Raw genomic sequence first — 14,134 nt, 5'->3', positions numbered from 1 at the left:
TCCTGTTCCTTCCCCGAGGCAGGCCCTATAGTGTCCACCTGGCAGCATGCTGAGTGTGCAGGTGCCTGACACCCCTTCCCCTCCCCCCTCCCCCATGGTGGCCAGGGGGTGGGGAGTGGGAGGGGTGAGTAGGGGGAGCACAGCGAGTTTTAGGGCAGTGAAATTATTCTGCATGATACCTGCACGGTGGATACATGTCATTATTTGTCCAAACCCATAGACTGTACAACCCTAAAAGTGAGCTCATGTAAATACGGGCTTTAGGGGATGATCTGGCCCTAGCAGAGAGCCATTATTGAACCCACTTTATAGATGAGACGACTGACACCCAAAGGTTTGCCCCAGGTCCCCTGATAGTAAGTGGCAGAGCCAAGCCGGGAGCCATAGCTGCCCCCCTGGCACCCCATCTCCTGTTCCTCCCCTGAGGCAGGCCCTATAGTGTCCACTTGGCAGCATGCTGAGTGCGCAGGTGCCCGACACCCCTTCCCCTCCCCCCTCCCCCATGGTGGCCAAGGGGTGGGGAATGGGAGGGGTGAGTAGGGAGAGCACAGCGAGTTTTAGGGCAGTGAAATTATTCTGTATGATACTAGCATGGTGGATACATGTCATTATTTGTCCAAACCCATAGACTGTACAACCCTAAAAGTGAGCTCATGTAAATACGGGCTTTAGGGGATGATAATGTTTTCATGTAGCTTCATCAATGTCCCACATGCACCGCTGGAGTGTAGGATGGAGACAGTGGGGAGGGCTGTGCAGGGGGACAGAGACAGGGGACCTATGGAAACTCGGTACTTTCCGCTCAGTTTGCTGGGATCCTAAAGTTGCTCTACACAATAAAGTCTATTAATTTTTTTAAAAGAACAGAGCACGGAAGGAGCAGCTTCTGTTATTGATGTGGTTTTGGAGGAGTGGTGAAGATAAATGAATTCTTGTTGCATGCTGAGATGTTGGGAGAACATGCAAAAGGCAGTATCTGACAGGCAACCAGGAGATGGGGTTTGGAGAGAGATGGTGCGGAGGTAACACACGCGGGCCATTTAGAGTGGGGATGGGGCCCACACGGGCAGTGGGTCATGTGACACAGGAAGGCAGCCCGGCCTGGAGAGAGTACACGGCATAGAAGGGAACCCACATGCTCTGGGGTGGCTGCAGTGAGCGGAGGTGCTGGTGGAGAGGCAGTTCCGTGTCTGGGCAGCGGGGCAGGGGCAGGGGCAGGGGCAGCGCAGCGAAGACAGGGGTTCTGTTTCCGGAAGGTTTTCCCCTCTGATCTCAGGAAGGCTGAGAGGGTGAGGCCTAGGAGTGCAGAGTTGGATGCCACCCGGAAGGAGGCCAGCTTGGGCAGGAGAGGGGTGGGGGATTGGAGGACGGCTGGGTGCTGTTGGTTGAGGCTGGAAGGGAGGAGGGGTGAGCCTCTCTTTCCCTGAATCTGTAGTTTGGCAGGGAAGGTGAGAGGACGGGGGTTTTAGGGTGTGGGGGGTTCAGAGAAGGTGTTTATAGGATGAGGGAAGTGGGAGACTGTTTATAGACTGAGGGGACAGCCCTCAGAGGGGATCCAGAGCACAGGTGGGGGAGTAGGGACTTTGTCATGGATTGTTTCCATTTATTGTAGAAAAAGTATTATACCAATAAAAAATTTTTTGGGAGGGTGGGCAAACACTCATAATTCCACCTCTCACCTTACTCAACGATGTCGAGTTTTTCCTGGCAGAGAGAGGCAGGGACTCCAAGGCAGTGCTGTCCCAGGACCTCATCCTTCCCAGGGATGAGAAGAGGGGCTGGGCACTGAGGACTCACACAGCCAAGAGGGGCTTTCACATCGAATCTATCAGATTTGAGTAAAAACATTGAGCCCTGCCCCCCCCCTCCCCACACACACACCTCCCTCACCAGCTCCTGGTCCAGGTCCCCTCTCCAACGGCTGTCTTCCCCAGGCCACCCCTTAGCAGGGTACCACCCTGCACCCCACGTGAAGGGGGTGGAAGGGCCACAGCGCTAGTGGGGGGCTGGGTGGTAATTGAATCCAGGGGCCTTGAGACACAGGCCAATGGCTTTTCCCTGCCTAATTAGAGGGATTTTTTTTTTTTAAACCCAGGAAACAAATCCATATGGTCTGCGATTGTTTCTCAGGCTCTTTACCCTCCTGAAGTCGTAAATGTCGTGGGCTTTTTAGCACCAGAGGATGGGGAAGGGGGAGGGGCCGCAGGCTTAGGTTTCTCTGCTGGAGCCCAGTCCAGGATCTGGGGCCTCCTGGGGTCCTGCCCCCGACCCCATCCGTTCAGCCACCTCGGTTCCCTCTACAAGTCCTGGCAGGCGGCCTCCACTGCCACCCACACAAGTTTCCCCTTCTCCCCAAGGCCTCTCCTCTGGCCAAGAGCTCTTCCCCAACCCAGCCTTTCTCCCCCTCCTACCCTGCCGGGCACATCGCTTCCCCTCTGCCCTCCCCCACATGTCCTGCCCTGGTGCCCACTGCCCCTTGGCTGGCTGCCCGTCCTCCAAGTGTGACCTGTTTCCACCATCAGATTGGGAGCTGACAAGAGACAAGAGAATCATGTGTTTTCCGTTAGTTGGGGCTTCTGAAAGGTTGCTCCAGGCAACCTTTATCTGCGCTAAGGAGCAGAAGGCACTGAGGTTAGACCTAGGGCGGTGGGAGGGAGAGGGCAGAGCTCTGCTATTTGTACACGGAGCTGCAGGAAGCCTGGGACCTGGAGTCACACCCGTGAGCTGCTGACCACATGCATCACTGGCTGCCTCGCTGCACCAGGGCCTGGGGTCCTCCCTGGTGGAACCAGGGCTGGGGGTCGTGGTAGGGTTTGTGTGTTGTTGTTTTTGCAAAACTGGGAGAGAAGCTCCTTTAGTCAGTGGCCAATGACCTTGCTCAGGGCCTTCGGAGCTAGGAGGTCATTTTGGGAGAGACCTGGGAGTTCATGGGTGGGGAGCAAGGAGCCTGCTTTATGCTCCTGAATCCTCCGGAATTTGCTGAGTTTTGGGAATTTGTTTGCAGATAATACTCTCTTGCCCTTGAGATCCGCCATCTCCAGGGCACTGTGAGAAGAGTCCAGGTATTTGGGGGTCCAAGGCCTCAAATGGGTTTCCATGTCCGCTGTGCATCCATGGTGTGAACTCGGGAGAGTCATATACCCCTCTGAGCCTCAGCTTCCTCATCTGTACAATGGGATGAGTACAATATGGTTCCTCAGCCCAGCACGGGGTGTGGGGGATTCATTAGTAAGAGCCAGTCCCCTGTTCTTAAGGAGCTTCCAGTTCCGGCGAAATGAAGAAGAGACGTGAGTGGACACCTAAAGGGGGTTGGAGTGGAGATGGCGTGTACGAGGAGGACAGCCCAGAAGGCGGACAGGTGTCTGATGCATTAGTCTCCAGCTCCATGTCAGCTGCAGCCAAGCTCAGCCATCGTCCCTCGACTTACTCCCCCTGCCCCCAGCCTTCTTCCAGCTCCTGCCTGGAGGCCTCGGTTATGTCTGTCTCACAATTAGTGTCTGTGGGTGGCTTTTCCTTCTCTGCTTCGTGGGCCAAGAGTGGGGGAAGGCGTGAGCTGCTGGTCTGGCTGGAGTCAGAGGGACGATGTGAATGGCTTTGCCAAACCGTGTCAAGCTGGATTAAGTCCCAGGGCTGGTCCCCCATTAGCACACTTCTCTCCCTGCACTCTCCCACTCTCCGTCTTTCCCTCTGAGCACAGTTGGGTTCCAAGTTCTCCTTGATTAGCAGGCTCAGTCCTGGCTGCCTGGTGGGAGGGCTCTGTGGGTAAGGAGGTTGCAATGCACAAGGGGCTGGGGGAGGGGTTCGGTGGGGATAGAGACAGTGGCAGAGATGAATCAGCTTATAATTTAATAAAAGATATCAAGCAAGGACTCAGTATAGAATCGAGCCCTTTCTATGCAAAGTGCCCAGGAGCTCCTGGAGGAAGTAAGAGCGAGATCCTGGAGGGCTTCCGGGAGGAGCTGGGAAAGGGACATGGCTACAGGTAGGGCTGGGGAGAGGGCTCTGCAGGCAGCCGGTGCAGCAATAAAGGCCCCAATGGGAAGCATGAGCTGTATTTGGGGAACACAAGCCACCCAGTCAGGCTGCAGCTGGGAGATAGGCCGGAAGGGCAGGGTGGGGCTCTTATGGGGGCCTCTAATGCCAGGATGGGATGACAGGGACTCAGATATCCACTGTGACCCAAGGTTGTGCTAGGTCTAGCCTTAAAGCGTTAAGTTTTACTGCAAATTTCCAAGGGAGCTGCTATTTCTTCCCATTGTACATCTGAGAAACAAAGGCTAAATGACCATATAGGACTTCCTTCCCCTCGACCCCAGGCCAGGGTTTGCACCCAGGACTGTGTGACTCTTAGGCTCACATCCTTCCCACCTGAGTCCTTGGGTGATGAGGCCAAAATAACCAGCAGCCAAAGTGGGAAGGGTCTTCTCCCAGGTGGGCCTCGCGCCTCTGTTTCAGGGACCCAGGGAGGGCCCAGCAGAGCCCAGAGTAGGGAGGGGGTGCGGCGTCTTGAGAAAGCAGGCCTGTCTGAATCCCAGACTGAGGGCTCAGCCCTGAGGAGTCTCCGTGGACAGGCAGCATGGGGGGCAGTTGGGAATAGGCAGAGGGGTCCAGCCAGGCCCCCCGGGGTGGGACTCGGAGCTGCACTGTGGCCATGCTGGCCTCCTGCCCCCTCCACCAGGCCGGGCCTGTGTGGCTCTGTGCCAGGCTCCCAGCGGCGCCAGCCTCCTGCAGCCTGGGTGGGGGCTGGGCGCGGGGCGGCGGTGCTGGTGGCGGCACCAAGGTTAAGACACCAGGCTCAGAACTGGGATCCCCTTTCTTCTTCCCCTTGTGGGTGCCAGCTGTCCCCGCCACTCTTTGCAGGAGGGGGCAGGGGATTCTGGAAGGGGAATGAACCTTTGGAAATACCCAAACGGGGTATTTCCAGTCCCCACCCCAGGTTCCCAGTCTCCCCACACCAGCCCCTTGTCCCGCCCTTCATCCCCGCCTCACCCTCAGCCCAATGGTGGCAGACTCGGCCTGCCTTGGGAGAAGAACAGGAGATGGGGGTCCCAGGGGGGCAGCTATGGCTCCCAGCTTGGCTCTGCCACTTACAATCAGGGGCCCTGGGGCAAACCTTTGGGTGTCAGTTGTCTCATCTATAAAGTGGGTCCAATAATAGCTCTCTGACAGGGCTAATGAGACAGCTGTGTGAAACCACAGCCGTAAAAGGGCTTCGTAAAGTTAAAGTGTATTCTGTCACCATTAAGCAGTGTCACCAGACGCCCGGTTGTAGCTGCTGTGTTGCCTGGTTCACCCAGTTCAGTGGGTGTGGTTAGCCTCGGTCCCTCAGGGTCCCTTAGGTCTCCAGGTCCTCTCCCTCACTTTGAGGCCAAACCAGGAGCCAGAGTCCAAGGACTCAGGCTATGGCTCCCACTGACACCCCCTACCCTTACCCTTAACCTCACTGCAGGGCTCAGGGCACACCCTCCCAGGCCTGGACTGTGGCTGCCCCTGTGTCCTTAATGGAGATTCTTCCTTGATGGAGGGCTGCCTGGCATTTGGGCATCAAATCTGAGTTTGGGTCAGCCCAAGACAGCCTCTATGCCAGTCTGCCAAGGAGACCTCTTTCTTGCCAAGAGAGGCATTGCCATGCTCCCAGATGGGGGAGCCAAGCCCCTGCTCCTGGCACCCATGCTCCCTCCCCTGTCCCTTGACTAGCCAGACACCGGGTGGGAGGGTGGTGGGTGCCACAAGCTGGCCTGGCCTGCAGCCCTCCCTCCCAGCCCCCCCCCCTCCTCACCTGAGTCACTGTTCTGGGTTTGCCCTGCTCCGGGGCTTCCGGCAGCCTCCCTGGAGAGGCATGAGACAGGCTCCAGCCTGACAGGCATGGGGCACTCCGGGCACATGCCCAGCACATGTGTTACCCCAGGAAGGGGCGGGGCTGGACGTCCAGAGCTGCCGAGGTGGCTTCTGCATGAACCTATTGTGATTCTGGCAGCTTCTTCGGTCCTGCCCGGCCTTCAGCCTTTCCCCTGGAAGGGATGGAGTGAGGCTCTCACTCCCAGAGCCTAGTGGCTGCTGAGTAGAGCCTCAGTGAGGTGGCATTTTGACAGGGGTTCTAGGTTGTGGTTCTTCTGGCAGAATCCAATCCCACTTAGATTTTCAGACAATTTCCCTCTTCATTCTAACTGAACTTTGAGCTCCTTGAGACCAAGGCACTGGTTCTTGCTCATTAATCCTGCCCCAGTGGCACTGAGATGGATGTGAGGGGGGTCGAAGAATGGGGGCGGGGGGAAATACAGGGCAAGATGGTTGGGACAACCAGAGAGGTAGGACCCTGAGGACCAAAGCTGACCCCTTTAAGCTGGCTTGGACCCTCACACAGAGGGGCTGGCTGGTGGACCTACGCTGGGGAGCCCAAGTTGAGAGGGATGGCTCGAGCCACCCAGCTTGAAACCTTTAAGCTTCCTGACCATGGAGGTCACACCCTCCTTCCTCTTCCCCACAACGAAGTCCCTCCTCACCCTAGGACATGCTCTATCTCCTTCCCCGAGCAGCAAAGCTTTAAGGAGAAACATTTCTATACAGCGGTTTCTCCACTGTCTCACCTGCCACCTCCCCTCCCACCATTCACTAGTTTCTGCATCTCCCACGGTCCAATCCAAGGGCTCATCCCAGCCTTCTCCCTCCCAGACCTCCCTGCAGCACCTGCACTGGGGTCACCTGCTGCTCCCTCCTGGAGACTGGCTCCTTCCTTAGGCCTCCCTGATGCTGCAAGATCAGGCGCCCAGATCACTGACCGGCCCTTCTTGACCATCTCTGCCTCCTCACTCTCCTGGATCACCTCAGCAGGCCTAGCCCCAGGGCTCTCTCTCCCTCTGTCCCAAGGGTCCTCACCCTGTGCCTGGCAGACGGTCACAAAGCACTCCCTGGGGTTTCCTGTGGCCCTGGAACTTTCTGGAGCTCCTGACTTGTATAACCGTGTCTCCTGCCTTTTTCCATGGATGTCCCACTGACTTCCCAAACTCAGCAGGGAATTCTGGATCCTCCACCAAAGCCTGCCTCTCCCCCAGGCCTCTGTCTCCCCGCAGCTGCCAGCGCTGGAGGCTGGGAGTCCTGGAGACTCCCCTCCGCCTTCCTACTTCCCATCTGATCTCGTGCCAAGGGGAGTTCATTCCTCCTTCTTAATGTTTCCTGAATTGCTTCCCTCTTTTTCCTCCCCACTGCTAGTTTCTGTGCCTGAAGCACACCTCCCCGCTGGTCTTCTGCCTCTGGTTCCTTCCTCCCTACACAATGCTTTGTTGCTCAACCAACCTCAGCACCAACCCGTTCAGTCCGAATTCCTCCGCCGGGCATTCCGGTCCCTGCCCGATCTGGCCTGATTGTCACCTTGTTCCCATTATAACTTATGGTCCAAGCTAACCCGTCCTCGCTCCCCGTTCTTGTGCCTTTGCTCCAGCTGTTTCCTTTGCTGGAAATATTCTCCCCACCCGTTTTCCATCCCCGCAACCCAAATCCTGTCCATCCTTCAGAACTTCAAAACTCAGATCAAGGCCCCCTCTCCCAGACCCTCCCTAGGTCCCTGCAGCCTTGAGGCTTTCCTCCTCAGATCCCCAGTGCCTCCTGGGTGCTCTGTGCTCTATGTCCGTGCTGTTTCATGATTCTTACGAGAAAGACACACCTGGGTCTAGGGGTGGGATGTCACTCAGACTGCCTGGTGAGGAGGAAGGAGCTACATTTGTTGTTTTGGGGGGCCCCCCTTTCATAATTGTACCTCAACTTCTCCCACTCTCAGTCCCCATGCTGCAGGCAGGGCATACCCCTGCCCAGGAAATGGAGCCCTGGAAATGGACGTCCACCTTAGCCAATCAGTGGTTGACATTCCTGGGGATGGGCCAATCAGAACCAAGGACGCCTGGAGACTTTCTGCAGGAGTTCTAGGACTTGAGGCTGTCTTTCCCACGAGCTTGAACCTGAAGCTGTGCAGCCATTTATCAGCACAAGGGACTTGTCTATGGGAGGAAATGGAGGCAAGCGATGGAGAGGGAGACACTGGGTCCTGGGATGTTGTTTGAGCCTCTGAATCAAGCTGCGCCTGGAGTCAGCCCTACTTCCCCCCCCCCACCCCCCAATCACTTCTGAGAGTAAATCCCCTTGACCCACCCTGGGTTTGGTTTCCTCCTCCTTGCATTACCAAGAAGCTGAGCTGGTGCACAGGGTGAGAAGAGGGATCTCAGCATCATCTTCCAGGAGGTCATGGTGTGACCTCCCTTGGTTCCAAGGTTGAACCATGGAAGCCTGGCTGCCCTGTGCCCTGGCCGGCACATCCAGTGTGGCCCGCTGGCACCCCAAGGTCCGTAGGAGTAGATGAGAACCATCTGGACCACGGAGTGAAGCCGTAGGCCCCGAGGCAGGGCTGGGTCTCCGGAATGTGGATGCTGAGCCCAGGCTCAGGATGGAGAGTGTTGAGGGGGCATCCGGCTCCCACTGCATGAAACAAAAGATCCCCAGACACTATGAGTCATTAGAATATGGGAGGGGGATTGGAGGAGACTCAATCCCACCTTTCCCAGGAGCCCTTGGGGAATATAGCTGGAAACAGCTGGAGCAGGGGTTACCGGGAAGGGAGCACAGGGATTGGGAAGTGCCCGGATGCAGTGGGAAGAGGGCAGGACTGAGTGCCCTGGGAGGGATGGGGGTTGAGAGTCGGAATGTTCCTGAATGTTCTTTCATGATGGAGCCTTAGGGAAATGCTCCTGGCCTCTCCTCTGACATGGTGGGGGGCTGGGACAGGTAGATTGAGGTGTGGAAATGGGGAGCCCTAACTTCCCGTTGAACGTGGGAGGAATCACCATAGATGTGGGGATGGAAGGGCTGCTCAGGGTCTGCCTTGGGAAGACGACTGGGTGCCCCTCTGAATGAAGGTGCTGCATCAGAGGCTCCCCAAGGATTTGTGCTGAGAACTGGGGGGTCTTTTATGAATCTGGAGAGTGATCTGGAGTCTGAGGCAGGGTCCAGGGCAGGCAGATTGCTGAAGAGGAGCCTGGTGGAGCTGGGAGGGGTCAGCATGAGGCAAGGGTGTTGGGGGAGTCAGAGATAAGGGGGCATGAGGTTGAAGGAGCCCTCCTTGCTTCTGCTCTTCTACACCCAGATTCCTGAGAGCTCGGTCTTCCCCCCTGGCCTTCTGCCCACCAGCTGCCACAGAGCTAGGGAGGAATCTGCTTTGCATTATCAGAGGAGCCGCATCCCCCAGGCATATGGTCAGCAGACCCCCCAGCCAGGAGCATCATGGGAAATGTCTTCTCCTGACCCCAGCTCTGGCCCAGCCCCTTCTTCCCCTTGAGCAGTGGTTCTCAACCTTCTGGCCCTTTAAATACAGCTCCTCATGTGGTGACCCCAACCATAAAATTATTTTCGTTGCTACTTCATAACTGTAATGTTGCTACTGTTATGAATCGTAATGTAAATATCTGATATGCAGGATGGTTTTAGGCGACCCCTGTGAAAGGGTCGTTCGACCGCCAAAGGGGTCGCAACCCACAGGTTGAGAACCGCTGCCCTAGAGCATGGGGCTCCAAGCTCAGTGGCCCCCACCACACCCCTCCCCAGTGGATGAAGAGGCTTTTCACATCGCTCCAAGTCTCATCTGGGCTTCATTGATCTGCATGAAAGAGGGGGGGTGGAGGCACTAGGGGAAGAGAAGGGGCTCTGATGGGGCAGCCAAGATAAAAGGTCTCACCCTCTAGCCTAGAGTGGGGTGGGAAGGAGAACTATAGGCCTCAGGCCCAAGGAGATTTACGCAGAAAGAAGCAAGGGAGCACCTATCTGTCCTCTGAGCCCACATCTGGTCAAGTTCACAGCTGGCTGGACCCAGAATGAGTCCTCCTCTGGGAGGATGAAGCTCTGGAGCTGCCCGAGGTGACAGCCACATAGGGCTACTGAGCACTGGCGATGGGCTAGTCCAGTGGTCGGCAAACTGCGACTCGGCAAACTGCGGCTCGTGGGCCACATGCGGCCCTTTGGCCCCTTGAGTGTGGCTCTTCCACAAAATACCGACTTCTGCGCATGGGCCACGAAGTTTCAATCGCACTGTACGTGTGCGCCCGCACGCGGTATTTTGTGGAAGAGCCACACTCAAGGGGCCAAAGAGCCGCATGTGGCTCGTGAGCCACGGTTTGCCGACCACTGGGCTAGCCCAACTGAGATGTACTGTAAGAGCAGAATACATCCTGAATTTTGAAAGCTTAGTAGGAAAAAAAGTAAGATTTCATTGGTCATTTAAAAATATTGATTTCATGTTGAATGATGCTTTGGACATATTGGGCTAAATAAAATACGTCAAGTAAATCTCCTCTGCTTCTTTTTACTTTTGTAAGGTGGCTACTAAAAAATTGAGAATCACATATGCCGCTTGCATCCTATTTCTATCAGACAGGGCTGCTTCAGTCAACAAGGTTTTATTGGGTGCTAGCTCTATGCCAGGCAAGGTGCTGGGGATTAGAAAGTGAGCAAAACCAGACCCTGTCTCTGGCTTCCTGGAGTTTACAGTAATCAAATAATCACTCAGACGGGTGCCTAATTGCAGAGAGACAAGTGCTCTAGAGAGAAAGAGTGGCGCGTGGTCTTCTCTGAACCTGGGATCAAGAAGCCCGCGTTGGGCCCAGGGTGTGGTGAGAGCTTCCCCAGCGAAGCACCGAACTGGGAGGTAACTTGGAAAAGAAGGGGAAAGGGTGTCCGAGGCAGAAAGGACAGCATGTGCTAAAGCCCCTGGCTCTCTTCTGTCTCTTAGGGCCTTTGCTGAGCTGGCTCCTCTGCCAGGGACACTGTCCTCCCCCAGCTCATTGATTCCACTCAGCCCGAAGGACTCAGCTTCCATGGCCCTTTTGTAACAGACCTTCCCTAGTCCCTGGCAGGGGCGGGTCTGGGCTGGGACCTCCCACGCACCCCTCGCGTGGCGCTGCACATGGTACGGGGCCTGTCTGCTGTGTCCCCCTCGAGACGGCAAGGTCGCTGCAGGCAGGGACTGGTGTCTCCCTTATCCGCGCAGGCAGCATCGGGCTCTCCTTCCCCAGGTGCCATGTCTCCCCCATCAGAACGGAGGCTCCCTTGGGACAGGAATGGTGCCTCCCGAGTCAGATTAGAAGTATCCTCCAACCTGGGACTGGCTCCTCCCCATCAGATGGGAGGTTCACTCAGGACAGAGACCATCTCCCCATCACACTGCACCCTGGGTGCTACCCAAGTACCAGGGTCATTTCTCCCACCTATCGCATCCCCAACAGGCCTTCCTCACAACTCCGTCTGGGGGTGGAAGATGGAAGACAGCCGCCCCTCCCAACTCGAGCCTCACTCTTGGCTGGGGCCCGGCTGACCACCTCCCGGGAATCTGAGGTCAGGAAGGCCATTTGTTTTTCTTTCTGGGAAGACCAAGCCTCCAGAGCTTTTCCCAACAACCACGAGCCAGCCCCGTCAGAGGACCTGGCCGAGGGACCAGCAGGGGCTGAGCGGCTCTGACCAGCTGCCTGGCCAGCCTTGGAGAGGGGAACAGGCCTGGGGCCCGGAACCCTGCAGCTCAGGGAGCTCCCAGGCCTGGGCCCAGCAGGGCTCAAAGCCAGGCTGGCAGGAGCCAGAGTTGGGAGAGCCACAGGGAGGGCTTGCCTAACTCCAGGTCGGGTCAGCCAGGCTTCCTCGGGGCCATCTGGAGCCAGAGCCTGTGCGTGTGTTTGAGGAGGCGGGGGGAGTGTCTCCCAGGCCGTGTGGGTGGCTGGGAGCCGCAGGGCTGTGATCTGGCCGTTCCAACAAGCCCCTGGCTCCCCTGTGGTCACTTTCACTTCTGACATCTGGTCAAGTTTGCAGCTGGCCGGCTTCCTGCATGGCCATGTTCACTTTCCCTCTCCCAGATCTGGGGACAAAGCGCTCCCACTCCCTCCCTACCCCACATAAGTTAACTCCATGGCTGCTATACGTGCGCATTTGCTGGATTTCTGTTAAAACTTCCCCATGTGGTGTGCGTACAGGAGGGAGACAGGGCAGAGAAACGGGACAGGACCTGAGTTGGAAATGACACCTGGGTCCTTGTGACACATCCTACCTCCGCCAACTCAAAACACAGGCACTTCCAGAAAGTCACCGCACCAGTTTTCTTTCTTTGCTATTTAATGTTCATCATTTATGTTTTATGTGTAAGTTTCAGGAGGGCCCAAGAAATGGTTACACAGGGTGCGAGGGGAAGGTGTCGGGAGTCTGGAGCTCACAGCCCCCCGGCTGGGGGGCCCAAAGGGTTCCATCTCCGCCCAAAGGGAGGTAGGAGGGGCCCCAGAACCAAACACATGCTAAAACATACCTGCCTCCCTCCGACCGCTCCCAACTGCTGGGGCGGAAAATAAATACCCTCAGACTCTGCCCCGCTCCCTCCCGGGTGCACAGGCGAGGGGCCAGCGGGTGAGTTTCCTGCTCCCATCACAGACTGAGGTCCAAGGAACGCCATCTACATACAATGTTCCCAGTCCCTGGCGGGGGGTTGGGAGAACCCTGGGCGGGGGAGGGGGTGGCTGTGGGCGCACCCCCTGCTCTGGGCTCCTTCATGCTAAATAGAGGGGGGAGCCATTCATTCCAACATCAAGCAAAACAGAACAGGCCAGGAGGGACCTCCAGGCCCCTTCCTGGCACCAAGCTAGGGAAAAAGCTGTCCTTTGTGGGGCCCTCGAGACTTTGGACAGACCGTCCAGGGCCCGCAGTTTAACTCAGTTCCTTCTTGCTGCATTCCCAGACCGGTCCAAGTTTCTTCATCGCAACCTTCGGGGCCCAGCCAAACCCGTGGCTTCAGGGGAGGGGAGGCGGGGGCAGCATTCCTCCATGTGCAGGCCCTTGGAAGGCAGGCGCCAGCTCGAGCCTCAGCCGTCCTTGGCCCGCCAAACCCGGGGGCGAGGGAAGACGGCCGAGCAGAGTTCAATTCCCTGTGATGCTTCTCTGGCAGCTGCCCCGGGGCAGGATCCGGTCCCAGCCCAAGAGAAAGAACTCGTGGAGAAAAGGTTTCTCATCCGCTGTGCGTGATGTGTGTGTGTGTGTGTGTGTGTGTGTGTGTGTGTGTGTGTGTGTTGTATGTGGGGGGTCCTTAGCCCCTAACCCCAAGTACTGCCTGTGTTGGCTCTGGGTCTGTGCCGGGATGGAAGGCACCTACAGACTGGCCACACCCAAGATGCCACACTGACATGCCTGAGCGGGGCAGGAGGGGGGAAGTGGCACCCCTTCCCACAAACCCCAAGCTGACTCGGGTTATGATGGATCCATGGACCAAGCTTGGGTAAAGCATCCTGTGTCCCCCAGGGTTGAACAGGCCTGGAGGTGGTGGAGGGTGGACCGGATCTGGCTGTACAGCACTCCCCGGAGGGTTGCCTGGCCCCCTTCTCCCAGCCTGTAAGCAAAGCTGAGGCTTGCACCCCTCATTCAGAGAGGAGGAGGCCAGCCCACACTTGGCCACCCCATTGCTGGGTGGCTTTGGGCCAGTCACTGCCTCTCTCTGGGCCTCACTGTCCTGTAGGTAAAACAAGAGGGTGGACTAGATTTCAGTACCCCCTTCCCGCTCTGTCCAGCCTTCGAGCCTCTTCATCTTTGGCCAGAGGGGGGATGTGAGGGGCTGAGGGAGGGTTTAGGCCACAGTGATGCTCCCTCTTTCCCCAGGTTCACAGTGTAGAGTCCATGGCTCTGGTTCCTCAGTCTCTCTCTGAGTCTCTGGGGCTTTGTCATCACCCCAACACCATCCCTGGTGTCAGCCCCCGCAGCTCTGACACCTGCTATGGTGGGAGGAGCTGGCCCGCCTAGAAGTGTGGGGAGAAGGAGCGGAAGGCTGGAGATGGTGAGGGGCAGGGGCAGGGGGGGCAGGCAGCAGGGGCACTTCTGGTGCCGCAGAGGGAGTGTGGTCAGAAGCGATGGGGCCACAAGGGGTCAGTGGCAGGGCTGTGGTTTAGGGGCCCGGGCTCCACAGCCCTGCCCGGAGGAGCTCAGCTCTGACGCTGGCCCCCGGGGGTTGGCTGGAGCATCAGTCATCGGAATGTGGGGCAGGGCAGGGGCTCCCGGGTGGGTCAGCTCACACGGGGGACGTGGCGGTAGACTCGCTGCACAGGCTCTCCACGATGTCGGCTCGCTGGATGCGGCG

At 57.4% G+C, this 14,134-nt stretch overlaps 1 protein-coding gene across 1 annotated transcript in view; it reads right to left on the bottom strand.

Annotated features, from left to right (window-relative positions):
* Window positions 1–12,117: 12,117 nt before the first annotated feature.
* NGFR (nerve growth factor receptor) overlaps window positions 12,118–14,134 on the bottom strand; it is a gene marked incomplete at its 5' end in the record, with an annotated part of 20,296 nt that continues 18,279 nt past the window's right edge. Inside the window, one exon of the mRNA XM_005868207.2 lies at window positions 12,118–14,134. Within this exon, the coding sequence (XP_005868269.1) occupies window positions 14,066–14,134 (69 nt within the window).

Source organism: Myotis brandtii, unplaced genomic scaffold (assembly GCF_000412655.1).
Source record: "Myotis brandtii unplaced genomic scaffold, ASM41265v1 scaffold265, whole genome shotgun sequence".
In the NCBI taxonomy this organism is placed as follows: Eukaryota; Metazoa; Chordata; class Mammalia; order Chiroptera; family Vespertilionidae; genus Myotis; species Myotis brandtii.
The sequence above is the reverse complement of the archived record's forward strand: the minus strand, read 5'-3'. Positions and strand labels throughout refer to the sequence as shown.